This window comes from Mastigoproctus giganteus, chromosome 4 (genome assembly GCF_048544385.1).
Source record: "Mastigoproctus giganteus isolate SK-2022 chromosome 4, ASM4854438v1, whole genome shotgun sequence".
Lineage (NCBI taxonomy): Eukaryota > Metazoa > Arthropoda > Arachnida > Uropygi > Thelyphonidae > Mastigoproctus > Mastigoproctus giganteus.
Window position 1 is genome coordinate 180,684,049 of NC_143578.1, and position 23,402 is coordinate 180,707,450.

Genomic DNA, 23,402 nt, shown 5'->3' on the forward strand with positions numbered 1-23,402 from the left:
CCTCGGAGGATCAATTAGTTGGTGCTTGGGTGCCCATGAGGCCTCATCCAAAAAAAACATCAATATTCTTCAATTTACTAAAATTCAGTGCTTGCCTTCAAAGAAGTGTTCTTTAACTTTTAACTGATGTGAAATTTACACAAAAACAACTGAACTGTGAGCCAAATTGGAAATGCTGTGAAACATTCCCAATTTATAGCAAGGAAAAATTTTAAAAGTAGCTGTTTATTATCCAAAACATTATTTTTTTTGTGTCCATAAGTAATTTCTTCTTCAAGAGGAGTGTTTCCATTTACAATTGGTTTCTCCTCAGCCTACAAGTTATTTCTTGTTAGGAATTTTTTCCCACCATAAAGTGCGGTTCAGGGTGTCTTGGTCAGTTTAGCCTCGGGCTGTCATGCACTCCTGTACTCCACCCATCCATGTCTTCCTCTTCTCTTTCTTCCAGGAGGTATCCATTCCAGGATAGCCTTTGGATATCTGTTTCTTGCATCCGTTTTACATGTCCATACCATGTTAGACACTTTTCTTTGATGGTGTCATTAATAGTCTTTTTCATTTCCATTTTTTCCCTTAGGTCTTCATTCCATTTTCTGTCTCTTCTAGAAGTTCCTGCTGAGTGTCTCCAAAAATCCATTTCTGTGGAGAGCAATTTGTTTTCTGCTCGCCTATTCAATGTTCAGGTTTCCACTCCATACAATAGAAGACTTTGTACAATTGAAATATAAGTTTCTTTGTTTTATTTAGGATATTTTTGCTCCACAGAACAGAGTTTAACATGCCGATAGCCTTTCTGCCATCTGCAATTCTCTTATTGATCTCTGCTTGGGATGATCCATCACTTTGTAAGATTGATCCCAAATATTTGAATTTATTGACTTGTTTGATTTTAAAACCTGCAATATTTAGAACGTGTCCTGGTCCTGAAGACAACATTTCAGTCTTGCTAAAATTGATTTTTAAACCCCATTGTTTGTATTCCTCAAACAATTGACGACATGCATACTTTGCATCTTCTAAGTCTTGTGCTATCACGACCTGATCATCTGCAAAAAGTAAATTGTGAATTGTGTTCTTATTAATCGGCAATCCCATTTTATTACATTTTTTTGACCAGGATCTTAGGCAGATGTCATTATAAATTTTGAAAAGTGTTGGTGACATGCAACAACCTTGTGATAAGCCTTTTGAAATGTGGAATTCAGGTGACAAAGCTGATCCCACTTTAATTCTGCATCTATCATTCCTGTAAATTGCCTTAATAATATTAATCAGTTGTCCATCGATATTTGCCTCTTTCAGTGCTTCCCATAAGAGTTTTCTTGGAACACTGTCATATGCCTTTTCAAGGTCAATGAAAATCGAAGATTTTTTTTCCCTTTTGATTGGCATTTTTCAAGGATCTGTTGTATTGTTGAGATATGGTCTACACATGAGCTCCCGGCTGAAAAACCACTTTGTTCTTCTGATACCTCAATTCAGGCTTCTAAATGGTTCCTGATCCATTTTCCAAGGATCTTTAACAGCAGGTTCAGGATGCATATTTCTCTGTAATTTGAACAGCTTTTACGATCGCCCTTCTTATAAATTGATGTAATATATTCTGTTATCATTTCTTTCAGTATTTCTTCTCCTCTCGGTACACATGCAACGGTTTTGTATCAGAACTGTTATTTATTTAACAGTTGTATCAGAACAGCCACTCCTCTTCCTCCATATTTTAGAAGTTCCATGTAAACTCCTCCAGGTCCAGGTGATTTGCCATTCCTTCCTTCAGCAGGAGTTCCACTTCCCTAAAAGAAACTTTTAAGCCCGAGTCTTCTACACCAAAATCCTCCATCATCTTGAACTCTTCCCGGTCTTCTTTTAAAAGTCCTTCATGGTACTCCATCCAGTCTTTCAAAGGTATTTTGCAAACCAGCGTTGTGTTTATTCTGTTTTCTCAAGTCTTTAAGGACCTTCCATGATTCCGCTGATTGCTTGAAGCCCAATTTGCTATTAATAGTTGCGCATTTTCTTTCCCATTCTTCATTTTTCGCTTCTACTACCAACTGATTGGCTATTTTCTTCTTTTCAACATAAATGTTCCTATATGCATCATTCCTATCACCCAGCCATTTCTAATATGCTAGTTTCTTTTCTTCTACAGTAGCTCTTACTTTCTCTGTAATCCAGGTCTTTTTTGGTCCTTGGCTCTTCTTTTTGCCTAGGATTTCATGAGCTATTTTTTTAACAGTATTTTTTAAATATTCGTAGATTTCTTCAGTATTACCTTTAATCTCTATGTTAATTGCAGCATCCAGTCTCTGGGTGAAGTTGTTTCTAATGATGTCGTCCTGGAGTAGGTCAATGTTAAATTGACCCACTTGTAGCATTTCTCCTTCCCTGCATTGTTGGTTGTCCACACATATTTTCTTAATCCAGTTCCACCTCAGTGTTGTTTTAACAAGAAAATAGTCAGATCCACATTTGGCTCCTATATAAACTCTGACATCTTTCAATACATATGTCCCTGAATGTTTTGAAATAATGTAATCTATAACTGATCTAATTTGTCTTGTCTCCTGTGACCAAGTATATTATCCTTGTGTTGGAAAAATGTGTTGTTTATTCTCAAGTCGAACTGTTCACAAAGATTGCATAGTCTATCTCCGTTGTCGTTCCTCTCTTTCTCTCCAAATCTTCCACTAACTTTGCTATTTTGTTCAGTTCCTACTCTTGCATTGAAATCTCCCATTAGAAATATATCTCTTTGTTCTTAGGGATTTTTTCTATTAGTTCTCTCAGATCCTCCCAAAATTCATCCTTCAAGGTATCGGCAATGTCATTAGTCGGGGCATATATTCCCAAAATACATATTTCTCTCCCATACATTGTCAGTTCCAATGAGATCATTCTTTCATTAATAAATTGCCAGTTTTTGATGTTGTATCTCAATTTCTTTCTAACAGCAATAGAAACTCCTGCTCTTGTTCTTTCACTCTTATTGACTCCACTCCAAAAATTAGCATTAGCATTAGTAGAGGCATATGATACAAGAAAGCAAGCTTGTGCAGCATCAGCCAAAAAAAAAATTCATTACAACTCTGCTGTTACAGTATAATTCTGCAGGAGCTGTGAAAGCTGCAATAAAAATTGTCAGTCTGAAATTTGCTAAATAGATATGAATATATCTACATAGTAATGTTAACATTACTACATAGTAATGTTTTCTGGAAGTTATATGAGCATTTTACCACATTTGAAATTGTAACTAACAGACATTATGAAATTAACTAACAGAAATTTTTATGAAAAGCCATTCAACTGAAATTGTCCTTTTTATATCTTTAGAATTGGAGCTTCTTATGGTAGTATTTTCGCATTATTTCCTCTCCACATCCCTTTTTCTTTGTCTCTGATAACACGACGATGTCTAACTTGAATCTTTGCAGTTCGTCCGGAAGAAAGTTTCTTTTAGTTGAAAGGCCTTGAATATTACATCATCCCAAAATCATAGTCCTTTTCCGTTTGATGAGTTGTTACCAAAAGTGCAGTCCATTTTCATTTTCACTTGTAGGTCGTTTAGCATTTGTGTATTTTTTACACTGAACAAGGAGCTAGCCCATTGCAGCAACCCCCAACCTGGAGGGCCGGGGTATCTCTCTTAGTCTGGCTGGCCCCTACCCTTTGACCTGTCCGGCTTGGGAGGCCCTACCAGTAGCTAAGCTACCACCAACTTAGCTCTCTGTGTCATCAGGACATGCAAGGCCCCCCCCACCGCGACAAGGTGGAGAATACCATCGGGGGGAGGTCCACGAGTAATTTACATGTGTTAATTTTCTGTGTCTGTTTGTACAGGCACAAGCAAGTTTCCCATGTCATAAAATGCTACTGGGTGTGTGTGTGTGTGTGTGTGTGTGTGTGTGTGTGTGTGTGTGTGTGTGTGTGTGTGTGTGTCATTTCTTGCAAATAACAAAAATACAGGTAGTTCCCGACTTTACAAGTTAATTTGTTCCTAGCACGCACTCGTAAAGTGGGAATTTATTCCCATAGACAATGTTGAAAACAGGGACTATGTTGTCAACAATGAAATTAGTTTATGTTTAAACAATCATTGTTTTATCCAAAGAAATTAAAACATAGCCTGTAAAATCAAGTAAATCATAATTTAAAGAAATTATTTATGACTTAACAAATGTTAAAGAATGTTTATTCTTCATCATCAACTAAATGCACACTCCATCACTCATTGTTGGGTCGGCACTCATTATTGGTTTGTTGCACAAGGAGTAGTCTTCTTCAGAAATGCTTCAAGAGACATTTGTTTCCAAGATAATCTCTTCTCTTTTCTTTATAAATTTCACGATAGCATGCATAAGCATTTTTTAACAGCATTCACAAATTGTAACTAACTAACAAGATACACATAAGTGAGATTGTAACTAACACAATTTGCAGGGAGTAACAAGTTTACGAAGCTTAAAAAAATAAAAAAAAAAGAATGAAGAGAATATTCTGAAAATTTGTTTTTTATATGACTGAAGATTGCAGTAAAGGGAAAACACATTTCACCCTTAATAACGTAAAAATCCACACAATTCCAGCTATCGGTATTTTTACAAATGCAATAACATAGAGTTTACTACCCATGTATAACTGCTTGCACTAACAGAAAAGCCCAATAAACCGAAAAGTGGAAATTGTTTTTGTTTTATGGTTGTGACTTCAAGAAATGTGCTTTAGAAAAATATCACAAAGCCATTCAAAATTAGTTCTTATAACAGAACATATGATAACGATATAAGTGTAGTGCGTCTAATGATTTGAATTGGTAACTAATACAATTTACATTATAAAATGACCTTTTAGAGAGATAAATAGCTTAGTTATATAACGAAAATTTCAACTTCCGAGGTCTTGGAACGAATAACTAAAGAACAATGTGTTATTGGGTTCACATTATATTTGCATGATACGATGGTCCCTCTGGAGCGGATTAATATCGTAAAGCGGGATGCACTATATTGCATAGCTACGCACGTGAAACGTGGGATTTATGAATGTTTAACATTCATTTTTTGCAATTAATCTTTATATTTTCGATTTTGTTGATACTTGGGGAAAAAAAAACTCAAAGTAGGAAGTGCCTGTATACACTTTATGGAACCTCCCACCTGGCAGTGTTATTGGGGAATGGGGGATGCCTACTCAGGAGTTCTAATTAGCTGAAGTTTATTCAAGTGTTTATAAATCTTCTCCATAGAAAGTATTGTTTCTTGACAGGGAGTGCTTTTAGCTGCACACTTCCTTGTTGTTGTTGAGTTTAACGACACATAGGCTGCTAGGGCAGTATTGTATCTTTCTAATGGTAAATATGAAATATTAACTTCATTGTAATACCTGTTAAATTTTATATTACATTCCTATACGATTTAGGAAAGTAAATTTTTTATTAGGATCATCTTCCAGAATCTGCAATAAATTTATTGATGACTGTGTATTAGCAATTGATTTAAAGGTGTTTAAGCAAATATTTTGAAAGTGAGGACAGTCCACTAACAAAAGGCGAATGGTCAGTTGTACTTGACATGATGTATATTGAGAAGCGCTGTCATTAGTTAATAGATACAGGTGAGTGAGGTGAGTATGCCCAATCCTTAGCCTTCTTAAAATGAGGCGCCTCCGTAGCCAGGTGGGAAGGAGCAGCAGTGCGTAGCACACGCTTCTTGATTAGACTGGGGTTCGAGCCCGTCACCACCAAATACAGAGGATGCGGAAAGGTCAGGGAATGACCACCGCATATACCCAGAGCAATATGGCCTTAGTTGCTAATGCTCCTAAATAACAAACAAACAAACCTTCTTAAAATTGTTTCTTATGGTCTGCTTTTCCAGAAGCCCAGGAGCCACAGCTTTGGTTCTAGTTTTATTTGATATAGTTCATTTCCTCGATAACTTCTCCAGATTAGTAACAAGCTATTGTAACATGCTTTATGGATAATATGTTTATAATCGGTATATAGAGTTTGAAAAGCCTGCAAAAGAGAAGTATCTGGTTGTTTGGCTGCAAGATCTGCTCTTTCATTTCCTGTTATTCCACAATGTCCTGGAATCCAGCAGAATGTCACAGTTTGGTTCAATTCTTTACAAGAAAGTAACTTAGAATGAATCCATTTTATTACAGAGTGAGAGGAGTTGGTATTCCTCCTTAGGGCAGAGACAACACTGAGTGAATCAGTGTATATTAAAATATACAGGTGTAATTAAAAGTTCAGTAATCTGGTCCAGAGGTAGGTTTATAGCATAAAGCTCAGCAGTGAAAATACTGCATTCTAATGGTAATGATACAAAAGTAGTGAATGATGAAAAGATTGCCTGAGTACCTACTTGGATCTCAGTTTTTGATCCATCTGTATAGATTTTACAGGCCTGTGAGTTAGAAGCAGAGTGAGTTTCATGTTACTATGCAATGTTGGAAAGGGACAAGGTATAGGTATTCTTTCCCCACTGTTGAAAATAATCATCGTAAATTGCACGGATATTTGTCCAAGGTGGATCTGATGTCGTTATATCCTGAAATATATTGCTGATTTCTATGTTCGACGATTGAGCAAGTTCCTTAAGTCTAAGTGAAGTAGGTCCATTTATTTGGTTTACTATTGTAAAGTAACTCCCATTCAGTATTGTACAGACATATCCAACAAGGGTGAGAGGGAAGACTGTGATGAAAATGTTTCCTGGAAGCATACACCTATTGCGTTAGTTTGTATCAGTAAATCATTCAGGTCATCTATGTTACTACATAATCCTCTACAGTCCCATTGTAGGAATTTATTCATTGACTGGGTTTATTTGAAGATTGATCTGACTGTTTTTTTATGAGAAAGTTTGTCTGCTTAGTTTTGATTTTTCATTTCTGAGAAAGGTTGGGCATCCTGTGTCCATGGTCATTTGCATGTAATTCTAGTACTGTGTCGTCATTCTCTGACTGAACATCAATTTATGTTGCTATTGCATGTTTTCACCTTCTGATTTTCAACAACAGTTTATTTGTTTTGTTTCTTGAAATGTTCAGATAGCATCAGTTAGGATACTGATTGGCATATTGCTTGTTTCATTGACAGTAGGTTTCTTATTGAATGTTAACAGAGTTTTGGCCCAGGTAGCAAAGGAAATGGTCGGTTCTATAGAGACATCCGTTTGGGTTGCAGTTGAGCAGCTGTTTCTGGTAACCGATGCATATGATCGGTTAGGCATGGTTAGCAACATTTGTTTTCTTGCTTCTGGATGTGACTTTACGCTCCACTTTATATTTTTGGATTTTTTTTTCCTGTTTTCCAAAGCTCACACACTTTAGAAAATGCCATCCTGCATTTTCTAAAGTGTGTGACTTTAGAAAATTCCTTTACAGTTTGGGCATGTAGGAATGGAAGCTGTACAGTTTCCTTGGGAATGCTCCTTTGAGAATAGCTGTACTTCTGGCACTTAAAGCAGCAAATGAGATTCAGCATGTAAGGCTGGATCTTGCAGTTTAGACCTGCTTTAACAGAAGATGGAAGAGTTGCAGTACTAAACGTCAAAATGATAGCCCTGGTTAGTAGTAGGTTGCCATCTTTTTTGATCATTATTTTCCTTGCACGAGTCACTTTTTTGTTCACAGAGCTCTTGTACTATTTCTTCTTCTGAGAAAATTAGTAGGTCCCATTCGCTAATAATGCCTTTAGAGGTATAGAGTATTATGGGGCATAACCTACACTCAAGTATTGTGAAATATTGTTAATTCTAACAATTCTGAATGACTTGGCTTGGAAGCTTCAATTAGGTCTCCAGATCGGAGAAGTTTAACCATTTTAGGGGATCCAACAACCGATTCTAAACATTTCTGTATTAGAAAAAAGGTGATAGCTTGCCGACAGGCTGTGCGTAAAGTGAATGCATTATGAGAAATGCTGGCATACCTGTCATTGGTTTTTCCATCCATAGTCTCATCGAACGATTTGAGTCATACTCTGAGACATTGCTATCAAGTTTGGAGCCTGTGGGCTCTAGCAGTGGATATGCATTGCAATCCATCTCTGCTCCATTTAGCCCTGGAAGAGGGAATTCCTTCTCCCAGGTTACCGGCTCTGCCACATGGAGGCAGGAGTGGTGCCAATCAGTGATCAAGCAATCAGCAGAAGAGGAGAGCAGTACGTTGCTCGGTGGGGGAAACAGTAACATTGCTCAGCGAGGGAAGTAATGTTGCAAATGGTGAAGGGTTTATTAAAGCACTAGTACTCTCCCTAGGAAAAATACTAGAAAATTGCACTACAAAGATTGCTTGGGAACTATCACTTGGCACTGAGGGCCTGCACACTTCATAGCAGCACTGCTCAGAAATGCCATTTTCAGTTAAGTTTTGGTTTCGAGTCAATTCTGGAGCATACATAGTTTGTGTGCATTTTGCAACCACATTATTAATTTTAGTTTATCATGCAAATTATTATATAGCATCACCTGTTCAGATGATGCTATACAATATAATGGTGATACTATACAATTTAATATATTGGCAACCTAGATGGAATTATAAATAATGGTATTTGTTGTTAAACTGAACATAAGCTCAAGCCTCAGCACTAAGCATTTGGCATTGAAGTCTTTGGCAAAAACAGAAAGTCTCAAATCCCCCTGCAATCCTATAGTATTTCTCTGCATACGGGAAATGCTGCACAATTCTTGGGTTAAAGGTAAACATGTTATGTTTTTAAAATGGAAGTTTTGCTTCCACACTTCACCTAATATTTACTTAAAATATGTTATTACTAGTTCGGTATATTTCACTAATAGATACGCCAATATGCCAATTTTTACTAATAGATATGCTGATAAGCCAATACCCTGTGAAACAGCTGTACTGGCAGTGTTGCAGACTTCTTCAAATGTATAATAGATTCATCCTATTCAAGTATTGCAATATAATTTAAAAAGATATTGGCAACTTGGACAGAACCGTGGATAATGGGTACAGGTAGTTCTCGACTTTATGAGTTAATTCGTTCCTAGCGTGCACTCATAAAGTGGGAATTTATTTCCTATAGATATAAGGTTAAAAATAGGGGTTACGTTATCAACAATGAAATTAGTTAGCTAATTAGTTTGTTCAAACAATGATTGATTTATTCAAAGAAATGAAAACGTAACCTGTAAAATCAAGCCAATTATAATAATAGAGAAATTATTTATGACTTACAAATGTTAAAAAATGTTTATTCTTCATCATCGACTAAATGCACACTCGTTGATCACTCATTATTGGCTCAGCACTTGGTTTGTTGCACAAGGAGTCTTCTTCAGAAATACTTCAAGAGGCGTTTATTTCCAAGATAATCTTCTTTCTTTATAAATTTCAATAGCATGCATAAGCATTTTTTAACAGAACGCACAAATTGCAACTAACACAATTTGTGAGGAGTAACAAGTTTATGAAGCTTAAAATAAAAAAAGGAATGAAGAGAAGATTCTGTAATTATGTTTTTATATGATTTAAGATTTCAATAAATGGCAAACACATTTCACCATAATAACGTAAAAACCTACACAATTCCAGCTATCGGTATTTTCACAAATGCAATAACATCGAGTTTACTACCTGTTTATAATTGCTTGCAGTAACAGAAAAGCCCAATAAACCAGAAAGTACAAATTGTTTTTACTGTTTTATGGTCATGACTTCCAGAAATGTGCTTTAGAAAAATATCACAAAGCCATTCAAAATTGGTTCTTGTAACGTATGATAACGATGAAAGTGTAGTGCATTTAATGATTTCAATTGGTAACTAATACAATTTCCACTATAAAAACAACCTTTTAGGGAGTTATATGTGAAAATTTGAACTTCCCAGGTCGTGGAAAGAATTACCAAAATATAATGTGTTATTGGGTTCACATTATATTTTTGCAATATGACGGTAATGGATTAATACTGTAAAGCGGTGTACACTGTATTGTATAGCTACACACGTGGTTTGAAATGTGGTATTTATGAATCTTTAACATTCATTTTTTGCAATTAATGTTCATATTTTCGATTTTGTTGATACTTGAAAAAAAAAAAAAAAAAACCTCGTAAACACGGGAACTCATAAAGTGAGAACTGCCTACAAGTTCAACACAAATTCCAAACATAAGCACCAAGTACTCAACGCTTGGTCTTCACTGAGAGCAAAAGCCTCTATGAGAGAAATCAAAAGCAATTAAAGTGTATGAATTTTGATATGATTTTCTGATAAAATAATGGATTTTTTTAAAATTAAAATTTGACTACTGTCCACTACATGGCTCTACTTCATTACTTCAATAATGGCAACACATGATTTACTTTTCATGTGAATGTATAAGGAAGATTTCCTAGACTGATGTTTGTATGTTTGCTTTTATCATGTGGTTAGCATGAAATAGAAGGAAAAAATAATATCTTTGAGCTTCTATCTCACTAATTTCTGTAAAGAAAATGCTGGAGATCAGCAATTCAGAAACTCAAATTTATGTTTAGTGAATAAGGTTCTGAATTAAGCATTTTCAATTTATCAGATATCACTAATTTGGGAGACGATTTTAGCACAGATAAACAATTTTGTGACCTAAACTGTAGTAATTGCAATAATAAGCAAAAAATCAGAAATCACTGAATAAATACAAAGATTAATAATTAAGATTTTAATTTCTATCAGGAATTATAACAGTTTCTAGTTAAAGGCCTTGATTTCATAGAGTAGCAAATGTTACAATAGAAATGTAATTTTCTAGAAAGCTTTCATTGATTTTATCATTACTTCTGGACAGTAGTTATATCCATATGATGATAAGAACAAAGAACAAATAAGAACAAAGCAAAATGAAAATTCATTGTGAAAGAAAGATTTAATTGGACTCTTCCTTAAAAGAGCATTATGTACATATTCTTTAATTTTTCAAGTTTACATCAAATAACCATCAAAATTATGGGGTATGGGGCAACTTAAATCCAAAAATAGTGCAATATTTTAAAATGAAAATCACACTATAGGTTTTACACATACCTCAACTCTTCAATCTCTTTAAGATATCCCTGAATTAGTTCTGTTATATCAGACTTTGAACTCTGCTCGCCTGCAGCCACAAAATAATTAGCATAGGTTAGTTAAGCTCAATTTAACAGTATGGCTAGGTAAATAACTATTTTGCAAGCTTTGCCTCCAGGAAATTAATCAAAGTTAAACAAACAGCATGTAAATGTTAGGCCATACACTATTTTTTTTAATAGCACCATAAAAGAACTCATTAAATGCATAAACCAATAAGAGTTCATGACTTAAGAAATTTAATTTAAGAAAGCAAAAGCATCTGTGATTGAGTCAACTAACAAAAAGAATTTATTTTATATAATCTCTTCAAAATAAATTTGTATACAAATGTTTACATTGAAGTAATTAAAAGTACCACCATAGGTATGTGGATACTTCATTTCACTGCCATAACAATTAAATATCAAAATTAGCTATAAAATAATGTAAAACGAACATTTTGCAATTTGCACTAAACTGCTTCATGTATGTCCAGTGTGTCAGTGGGAACCTTGGTCTCCAGACCTGTTGCCCTAGAGAATCTAGTGACAGCTCTATGTGCTGCAGTCACCACAAGTGTCATTTTGTATTGTATATTTTTTGTTAAGTGCATTAAGGTAAAGTGTATAAGTGCTTTGTCTTCCCAAAGCACATCCATTCACACGTAATAACTCTATTTCTAACAGAATTGAACTTAGATGGATTTTCATGAAAATTTCTATTTGGGTAATTTAAAAAAAATTGTCAAGCCATCCAAAATAAATATGGCAATTATTATTTCTTTGTATGTTTGTTTATCCAAAAGTAATAACTCAACTCTCAGTGGATGGATTTTAATCAAATTTTATATTTGTCAAGCATTCCCAAATGTCTCTAAAATCAGACCAATAGGAATCGCTCGCTCTCTCTCTCTCTCTCTCTCTCTCTCTCTCTCTCCTCACAAAGTCTATCCATATTTTGTACCTGAAGCACATGATACTGTTTGTTGCCATGTACTGATTGGAGAAATGAATGTAAATGATAAGGCAGAAGCTCAAACAAAATCTCAGTTCATGCATAAAAGTTGCTCTTTTTTATATATATATACACACACACACACACCGATAGGAAAATACAATAGTGTATTTAATGTTAGATATAAATAATAAATTATATCAGAACCGATTAATGCCATCTGTATGATATTAAACATTAAATCTGTCTGTAAATATATAATAATATATATGGTAGTAGTTGAATGTACCTCGAAGGTGAGGTATAAGTAGGTCGGCATAGTGTAGACCCATTGTAGCCTGTGATACGCCATAACACATCAAAACATGAAGACCTATGCATGTGCCAACGGAAACTGGAAAAAATAATATATACTCATGCAATATATAAAAATTATTAACATGTTAATTATAGGTATGAAGATACGTTGAAAGGAACTTTAATCGAGGGCTAACCCTTTAGCTCTCAATTAAAGTCCCTAATTAACGAGCTATTCGTTTCTGTTATCATCATCCAGTCCAATGATATCCAAATGATTAAAATTAAAAATATACATAAGTGTGGTATACCAGAACAGGAGTTCCAAAAAGTTGAAACCCAAATCGCCATGCCCGAAAATACAGTCGATTCCGGTTATTTGGGACACATCGGGACTAGTGCATTTTGGCCCGATTAAGCGGCTGCCCCAATTATCCAAAGTTTCATGTAAATAGTTAAAAATACAATGCCCCCCCCCCCCTACAATTGGTTCACTGTACAATCAGATCACGTTATGATGGAGTCACCATTGTAAAGTACCGTTCACTATACGATGTGTAATAAGTGTTGAACATAGTGATCACGTTTGTAAATTGAATTTTAATACAATTAAACAGCAATTCTAATTAGCGAAAATAGGAGGAATATTATCCACAGGCTATAAAAGTAAAGATATATTAAGTACAAATTTACCCTTTATTATCTTATCAATTAAAAAATTAAATGATACGTGAAATTCGGAAGAATATATGTGATAATCGGAAGAATTAATGCCTACTGTAATATGTGCATACTAACTAAACTAGTTGACATTTGTGGGTGGGGGTTAAAATTTAAAACAGTAAAAAGATAAGCAATCAATAACAAAGAACACGGCACACACAAATTGCAAGTAACACGATACGCACAAGTGAGAATGGAGTACCAAATTACGAAGCTTTAAAAATAGGAATGAAGAGAAGATTCTGAAAATTATTTTTTTTATATGATTGAAGATTCCATAGAAGTGTAAACACATTTTACCATAATAACCCACAGAATTCAGCTGTCGGTATTATCGAAAATTCAATAAGATCGAATTTATGATAGATTTCACTAACACAAAAGCCCAATAAACAAAGGTGACTGCTAATTGTTTTTATTGTTTTATGGTTGTGACCTCCAGAAATCCGACTGAACTATGTGGTACAGTCAGAGACAATCATAGGGTAATCTTCAGTGCTGTGGTCTCCTGCCCCGATTAAATGGCATTTTGTCCCAATTAAGCAAAGTAAACCCTGGCTATTTTCTAGATTGGGTTCTGTTTTTTAAGATTTGCCCCATATAAACGGCTGCCCCGATTAACCAGTGGCCCAAATAACCGGAATGCACTGTATAATAAAGTATGATAACATTTTGCCGTTGACTGGAGTGATGACATTTAGCCCGACGGATAGCTAATTTACAAAATTAATAATTAGTATTACTAAGAATGAGATCCTCCACTGTTAAAACTTGTATGGTAAGAGTTTAGCATTTTAATTATTAAATCAAAAAGATAGCATGCGCTAACAGAAGGTGAACGGTGGTAGAGTAGAATATAGCTATAGTACCTCAATCCCCCTCTAATTACTCTACTAGTTCATGAGGTATGAAAAGTTTTTTACAGCAGCAAGCAAGGTCAGCATAGGAAAAAGCAAAGCATAAGGTTACTTAGGATTGAACCGGGAGGGTAACTGCCCATCCCTTATAGTAAGGGATCCTGGTTTTTGATTAGGTACGAAAAGTTAGCAAGAATAAGTAGTGTCTAAAAGGTCTAAAAGGATATGACTTACCACGTGTAGTCAGACAATTAGAAAGACCGAATAAAAGCGCGTATGTGGTATATAAGCGGCAATAGCAGTCTCAAGCGCCTACTGGTGTTTGTAGTTAAAATCATTAAAATTATCTAAAATTCCGCTATTTATTTCAATTAATTCATTAGTATGTGGTGCCCTCTGTAGTTTGTTACGTAAACTGATAGATGGTTCTCGAAATAAAAGTAGAGTATGCAAAGAATATTTTCCTGCCCATGGAGTAAATATAGGTACGACTTTTTCAATGAGTGTAAGGTATATGTAACATACTCCATGGGCATTTAGACCTTTTAGATATCTTAGACACTGCTTATGCTTGCTCACTTTTCATACATAATCAAAAACCAGGATCCCTTACTATAAGGGATGGGCAGTTACCCTCCCGGTTCAATCCTAAGTAACCTTATGCTTTGCTTTTTCCTATGCTGACCTTGCTTTCTGCTGCAAAAAACTACTTTTCACTCATGAACTATTAAAGTAATTCGAGGGGGATTGAGGTACTATAGCTATACTCTACTCTACCACCGTTCACCTTATATATATACACACACACACACACACACACATACACACACACAGTAATTGTGATCACATTTGTAAACTGAATTTTCATTCAGTTAAACTGCAATTCTAATAAGTGAAAATCTGAGGAATATTATCCACAGGATAGAAAAATAAAAATACAAATTGATGCTTTATTACCTGACCAATTAACATAATTAAATGATACGTGAAAATTGGAAAGTATTATACACAGGTTAGCAAAAATAAAAATAAATCACACTTATGAACACAGCTTAATTAATATACATAGTTACAGACACTTTGTAATTATGATTATAATTTAAAATAGTCACTTATTTTAGATTGCTTTGAATTATCACTACAAAGTTGATTTAGAGATTTTTAAATATTGTGTAATAGTCTATATTCACAACCACGTGTGCCAATTTCTTCCAGCCTTCTCCTGAGATGGCTATAGTTTCATGACTAATGAACTGAATTCACTTTTCCTCGTTTTTGTTCTCCTTGGTAAAATTATCATTAGCATTAGTTGGGGCATACAATGAAAGAAAGCAAGCTTATGCAGCATCAGCCACACTAAAAAAAAAAAAAACTCCCATTTCACCCATCCATTCACTCCAAATGCCAGTCTAGCACAGCCTTAAATATATTTAAGCTATCAACTTCCACAACAAGAGAAGGAAGTCTGTTCTAGCTATCAACTACCTGCTGGCAAAAGGCAAATTTCCACATATCTATTCTAAAACTGTCTTTCCTCGATTTGAAACTATGCCCCCTCATGTTATTAATCTGAGCAAGAGGAAGAATCCCATCAGCATTCAGCTTGCTCAACCCATTCACCACCTTAAACACCTCAATCAGATCACCTTGCAGGTGCCTACTTTCCAGGCACTGCAATTTGCTGAAATTAAGCCTTTCTTGGTAAGAGCACCACTTTGTTCCCTTCACCAATCTTCTTTGTACCCGTTCTAGCAACTCTACATCCTTCCTAAAATGAGGCCTTCAGACCTGTACACAGTACTCTAGGTGTGGCCTGACCATTGCCTTATACAGAGGGACAATCACCTCCTTTTCCCTGCTAGCAAAATTCCTGTATATCATTGACAAAACCCCATGACCTGCCCTGGCAGCCTGTCTGCATTGCTCAGAAACTTCATATCTGACTGCACAATTATTCCAAGGTCATGAAAAATATATACAATGCTAACCCAGTTTAATATAATACAATAAAATATACAATGGCAGAGGTTTTCAAGACTGACACGTCTCTTTTTCAACTGATAATATGATTTGAATACAACGGATAAGTGCAATGAGTTGAGAGTGAGGCACATTATTCATTTTCTATTGTTGCTGCACGGATGTGTGCTGTTTTTTACTCCAGCGTTTATCCAGCGTTAAAATGGTTATCTCTAGGATGGGGGTGCAGACGTGTGCCTTTTCAGCGGTCTATGGCCTTTGGATTGTTTAATATATTAAGTGACTCTAGCCATAGGCTGTTTTCATTGCAATTTTTAATAGAAAATGAATAACATGCCTCACTCTCAACTCATTGCATTACCGCCTATGGCTAGAGTCACTTAATATATTAAGCAATCTAAAGGCCATAAACCGCTGCAAAGGCATATGTCTGCACCCCATCCTAGAGACAACCATTTTAACGCTGGATAAACGCTGGAGTAAAAAACAGTGCACGCCCGTGCAGCAATAGAAAATGAATAATGTGCCTCACTCTCAACTCATTGCATTAATCCGTCGTATTCAAATCATATTATCACAATTCATACTTCAAGGTCTTTTTCATTTTCTACCACCTAAGCGTAGTACCACACAGTTGGTATGTTACTCTGGGGTTACTTCTACCCATATGCAGTACTTTGCATTTGTCAACGTTAAACTTCAGTTTCCAGCCCATTTGCCCAACTTATCTAGATCCAGTTGGAGTAGCATACTGTCTTTACTTTCGTTAACAACTTACCAACCTTTGTATCATCTGCAAACTTGGAGAATAAGTCTGATATACCTTCACCAATATCATTGATGAATACACAAAACAACAATGGGACTAGCACTGAACTTTGAGGAACTCCACTAATAACATTAGTCCACGAAGAGCAGTGTCCCACTGATCACCACTGTTGTCTCCCATTCAATCATCTCTTTATCCATTGTAGCAACTTGCCCTTCATGCCATACTGCTCCAATTTGTACAGCAGTCTTCCATGTGCAACAATATCAAAAGCTTTCCTGAAATCCAAGTATAGGATATCTAAATTATTTTTTGCATCCAGTTCTTTTGTGACCACATCATAGTATCTAATCAAATTGGTCAGACGAGACCTCCCTTTAACAAACCCATGCTGTGTCTTAACTATTACTGCAGTCTTGTCTAGATGTTCCTGGGATGCTTCTTTAACCAGCGACTCCATTATTTTCCCCGGAACACAAGTTAAACTAACTAGTCTATAGTTAGTTGTGTCACCTTTTGAACCCCCCTTTGTGAATTGGGGATACATTTGCACTCCTCCAGTCCATGGAGATCTCCCCTGAGTCCAAAGAAGCTCTCTTAATTATGGTTAAGGGTTTGCTTACTTCATTTGCTGCCTCCTTTAACATATCTGTATAGATCCCATCCACCCAGGTGCCTTCCTTACATCTATCTTCAACAATTTCTCCTCCACTTTGCTCTCAGTTATTACAAAATCACTTAGCTCCCTGTTAGTTTGATAAACGTCTGGCATTCCCCTTCTTGAATAACTCCTCATGTGTGAATGTAGATGCAAAATTATCATCAGTTTATCAGCTACATGAGCAGAATAATCAATAGTCGAACCATCTATGTTAAGTGGACCAATCTGATTTGTCCCTTTCCTTCTAGAGTTTACATAAGTAAAGAAGTTTGTTATTTTATTTTGCATCATTTGCCAAAGATTTCTCATCTGCCTACAGCTGCAATCTCCTTTGTGACTTGATTACACACTAGCTTATATCTGCCATAGGCTTCTGTGTTGCCTGATAATTTATATGCATCCCATGCATTTTTCTTCTCTGCCACGAGCCTCATTAATTCATCTGATATCCATTTAGGCCTGAACCTTGAACAGTATTTCTTAGTGGGCATGAAATGCCTAGTAGCCTCCAAGATTAATTCCCTGAAGGCTTCCCATTTATAATTCACCATTGGTAACATCATCAGTTGATCCCACTGTTTATAAAATTTAAAACCTCTCTGAGACCACTGTAGTCACCTTTATCAAAGCAAAAACCCTGCTCTTTACCCTTGATGGTAATTACATCTTTAAGTAAATCCCACATCAGTACACCGCGATCACTGTCTACCAGTGGTTCTTTGATCTGCAAGTTCTAAATTCATGAATAATTACTGCTGAATAATCACTGCCGAGTGAGCAATTCCTTCATCTATTAAAGCAGTAGTAACTTGCACTTTAATATTTATGTTCACCCAATCATTAAACACTCATTCACCATTGATTCAGACTTTTGAACGTGATCAGTATCATGACCTAGTTGACCATGTGAATAATTAATCCAACTTCTTGAAAAAATTGTTACTGCATGTTTCAGAAACTTCATCCCAGGCACTCTGTCATATGAATTGGCATCTAGAACTTGGCATCTGGTTTGTGATATCAAGTAATGTTACCAAACCATCATCTACAGACTGTATTATTCATTACTTTATATCAAAATCTATAAAAGGTCTGAAAGCTTTTCACATTTCCCTGGTTGAGAGGATGAATAAGTAGCATGGTATATGAATGTAGAACAACTAGTTCAATGTTTATTAAAGTCAAATGTGGATGAGCCGGGCAAGTTGTCCAAAACCAGTGCAATTTTTGTTTTTCTTACCCAACTGAAAATCCAACTGATGAAGATGCCTTCCAATAAAGACTCTGTTATCTATGTGTTGGAAATATTGGTATATTCAACAGGTATATTTATTCCTTTAAAAGACATAGGTCTTTTACTCTTGCTTATAACTAGCAGCTTCATCTTGATTATTCCCATCAAATTGCAAGTCAAAAGATCAGTAATCTTGTCATTGATCTTCTTTTCTGAAGACAGACAGACATTTTTAAAAATCATGCAATGGTTAGTGGTAGCCCTGTAGTACAAACCCATTTCATTTGTGTTAAAAATGCCTTCAGGATTATAAGTACTTAAGTTTCCCAAGGAGTTTTTAACCAGTAAGTTTTGTCAGCTGCAGAACCATCAAAATCCTGTTTTTTGCTGAAGTTTTTTTTTTTTTTTTTTTTCTGAAACAATACAGTAATACCCCGAAGTTACGCGATAGGTGGGTCCGACGAAAATCGCGTAAGTCGAATTCGCGTAAGTCGGGGTACAACTTTGCATATAAATACATATAAATTTTGCTTAATTGGGACCAAGGACTAACAAAAAGACTAGTTTAGAAGAAAAATATTAATAAAATTGAGTTCTTTATACATATTAATACAAAATATGTATTAAAAAAACAAATGACTTACGTAAAAAAGTTATTTCGATGTCGATGGCTTCATAAAATCTAACAAATTCGTCTGACGACACAGCGCGTTCTTTTTTTCACGCAGAATTTCTTCGTTGCAAGCTAATAATTTTTTTATTCCTTGCTTTGTAGCTATAATGCGTTCTTCGTTGGAGTCTATGTTTTCTAAAATTTTTAAGCCCTTTACAATTGAGCCCTTTTCAATTTTCAACCTGTCAAGTTTGCAATTGTCATGTGCTTTTCGCCGTTGCTTCATTTAGGCCTGTAGCACGTGCAATATCACATGGTCTTTCATTTCGCTCAAAGCGTTTCACAATTTCATATTTTTTCTCTATCGACAGAGGTGGACTGGCCATAAGCCCTACCGGGGTGGGCCAGTGTGATTTTGGCCATAAACCATAGTATGAGGCCACTATAAATTTTCCCGGGTAAGAATTTTTGACCCAGTCCGCCTCTGTTTATCGATAATTGCTTTTCTTTTTCTCTCTGAATCTGCAGTGTCTTCACCAGGATGCTTCCTTTTCACACCTTTTAAGCATTTTACTCATTTTTAGGGAATAAAGCACAATTACAAAACGAGGAGGCACGCTTGATACGCATAAACAAAGCTGCGCGCGTGTAGCAACTGAATAAACAACACCATAAAGGCAGAGATACACTATTAACACCTCACATTTCTAGGGGTTACTACCATAAAACAATAAAAATCCAGTTGCGTTTCTGCTAGTGAACTCGATCTAATTGCAGTTGCGATTATACCGATAGCTGGAATTGTGTTGGTTTTTACATTATTACGGTGAAATGTGTCATAAAAGCAGCAAAGTTGAATTTTGTTCATCTTTCGCTCTCATTCTCCGCCGTCGCACCGCATATCGATAACATATGAAAAACGACCTTGAAGATAGTGGGCGGCCAAACGAAAAAAATCAAGAACCGCGTAACTCCGAGTTCGCGTAAGTCGGGGTAGCGTAAGTCGGGGTATTACTGTACAATGTCTCTCATCTCATCTTGTCAGCCACCTCTCAGTCACCTTAAACAGTGTTTCAGCAAAACCATTAGCATAAACTAAATGCATTGGGCTGTTTGAACCAAACAGAGCTTGAATCTACTGTTTTTGTATTTCCTTCCATGCTTCCACTAATCATATTAGTGCAATGTGATTTTAATAATTTTGATAAAGATGACCAAGTTCACTCCTAATTTTATTGCTGCTTCCCTTTGAGACGCGCTGCCTACGTTTAATCTGTCATATGTTTCTGTAAGTCATAACTGAACTGTTACACTCAATTCCACTCTCTTCACCGACTTTTTTGGATTATAAATTTAAAAAATGATGTGTCAATCAATAACAAAGAACATAGCACACACACACATACAGATTGCAGCTAACATGGCATGTGCAAGTCAAATACTGAATGGTAAAAAAAAAAAAAAAAAAAAAAAATTAGGAAGTTTAGTATAGGAATAAAGAGAAGATTCTGAATATTTCTTAATGGTTTAGATAAATGATTGAAGATTTCATGAAAGGGAAAACACATTTCACCATAATATAAAACACACAGAATTCCAGGTAATGGTATTATTGCAAATGCAATAAGAGTTTATTACCCATTTATAATAAAAGACTGTATGAACAAAGACACCCAAGAAACTGGAAACTGCAAATCATTTTGTTTTATGGTTTAAATTCAAGACCTACAAAAGTGCACTTTAGAAAAAAGGTAAACAAAACATACGATTTTAACAAACAATGAAAGTGTGGTGAATTTTAATTATTTCAAGTGGTTTTATGATATTTCATTCTAAACCTGATTGAGGGTTAGAATCCTTTAAGATGGATTAGCAAAATGAATGAAGGCAAAATTTTTACTTTTATAAAGAATTGCAGAAATAGAGGTCATAAATTCAAATTATGGGGGGAGGGGGAGGCAAGGGATTTAGACTAGGTTGTAGAAAGTTCTTTTAGCCAGCTAGATGCTGATTACTGGAGCAAGTTGACTCTGCCTGCAGAGTCAACAGGCAATTTGAAGAAATTCAAAAGTCAACTGGATATATTATAAACATTCCTCCTCACATAGCTTACCTATGTGAGGAGGGAAGTATATAATTTGTCAATTTTATTATCCACTATACTGTTTTGTTTTTGCTTGTGCAGCAAAGGTCTGTGGCTTTTTTGCACTATATGGCCACACTAATAGTAAACAAATCTCTGTTCCGTTGAGCACTGCTAAAGTAGCAAGACCCGTTTCTAATGAAAAACTCAAGGTTGTGACTGAAAAATTAAGTATATCTGGTAATTGAAAAAAGGCTGCAGAATGCCACATAAAAAGAAAGAAGAATTTCTGTATGCTATATAGGCATGGGGCTTAGAGGGGAACAGGTATCCTGTGTGTTATCAGACACTCAGCCTAAAACACTGATGGATCCAATATCTCTCTATTACAGAAGATTTAGGAGAAGTCCGGTTGGCCTGCCTCCCTAAAATCCACTCATGCACACCTTCTCGATGGTAAGCCCTGTTACGTCACTTAGGTGGCAACGAACGTGTAGAGTGGTTCTCTTCAAGACGCCTGGTCAGCGTGAAGAGGAAAAGACCAAACCCTCCAGTAATGAGAGCACAACAATACAAATGGCCCTCAGTCCCCAGCAGCTTTCACTCTCACTCTTACGGCAGCGAGAGGATCAGAGTGGAAGCAGAGGGTGCTAAGAATCTCTGGGTACGACCAGGCTGCCATGCACGGAAATTGAACTTGGCCTGTTATAACGTACGATCACTCATCGGTGAAGACAGGATATTAGAGCTGGAAAAGGAATTAGAAAATGTGAATTGGAATATTATCGGTTTGGCTGAAACAAGAAGAAGAAATGAATCACTTATAAGTTTATCAAGTGGAAATCTGCTGTACACTAATGGAAACAGTGAAAGGAGTGAAGGTGGAGTTGGGTTTCTGGTCCATAAAGATTTTAAAAACAACATTTTGGAATTCAAAAGTACATCACCAAGGGTGTCAAGACTAATACTCAAGATTACTAACAGGTACAAGCTAAAGATTATAATGATTTATGCACCAACATCGAGCCATGATGATGAAGATGTTGAAGAAATGTACACTGAAATTGAGTCTTCTAGATGAGCAGAAAACCCACTACACTATTATTATGGGGGACTTCAATGCTAAGGTTGGAAAAAGGCAAAACAGCGCAGAAAGAGGAACTATAGGAAATTTTGGAATTGGTGAAAGAAATAAAAGAGGTGAAAGACTTGTGGAATTTGCAGAATCTCAAGGAATGTCAGTAATGAACACTTTTTTCAAGAAAAGGGTGAACAGAAAGTGGACATGGAAGAGTCCAAATGGATTAACAACTAATGAAATAGACTTCATCCTCACTAACAGAAGATATATTGTGAATGATGTTACAGTCCTCAATAAGGTAAATGTTGGAAGTGATCGCAGAATGGTAAGATGTACACTTGATATAGATGTAGGAAAGGAAAGGAAAAAACTGACTCAAGTAAATAATACAAAGGTCTTTGAAATAACAGAGGAGGAGAAAAAGCAGTATGTACTGGAACTTAAGAACAAGTTTGAGCTTCTGCAGACTGCTCAGGACCAAGATATCGACGAGGAATATTACAACTTTCTGAAAGTGATAAAGCCCAAGAAACCTATAGGGAAACAGAAATCCAAAGAAGAAAAAATTAGTCAAGAAACACTTGTCGTGATGAACCAAAGACGACAAATGAAGAGCAAGAAAAACACTGACAGGGAGAAAATTGAGTATACTGAGTTATGCAAAGCCATTAGAAAGAGACTCAGAGAGGACATAAGAAGATTTAACACAAGAAAAGTAGAACAAGAATTAAGGTAAAACAAAGGATTTAAATCAGCAGCCATGAGCAGTAATACAGAAAGACAAATGATACTGAAACTGAAGAATAGCGATGGTGTACTTATAAACAGCAGAGAAGGCATAATTCAAATAGCAGAAGACTACTATAGAGAATTATACAAGGAGCGAGGGAATGATACCAGCAGTGGGGAAGATGGATTGCAAAGTAGCAACACATACGACATACCCGATATTCTTCCTGATGAGGTAGAACATGCATTGAAGAAAATGAAGAATCAGAAAGCCCCAGGGGAAGATGAAATTACTGTAGAGTTGTTAAAATTGGGAGGAAGAGACATAACACAAAAACTGGCAAGGCTCTTCACAA

At 35.8% G+C, this 23,402-nt stretch overlaps 1 protein-coding gene across 2 annotated transcripts in view; it reads right to left on the reverse strand.

The window, feature by feature from the left end:
* LOC150087230 (kinesin-like protein KIF21A) overlaps positions 1-23,402 on the reverse strand; it is a 779,086-nt gene that overhangs the window by 450,424 nt on the left and 305,260 nt on the right. For both annotated transcript variants that reach the window (XM_090371900.1, XM_090371899.1), the window contains exon 12: positions 11,042-11,111. In XM_090371900.1, the coding sequence (XP_090228026.1) occupies positions 11,042-11,111 (70 nt within the window). The remainder of the gene's footprint in view (positions 1-11,041; positions 11,112-23,402) is intronic.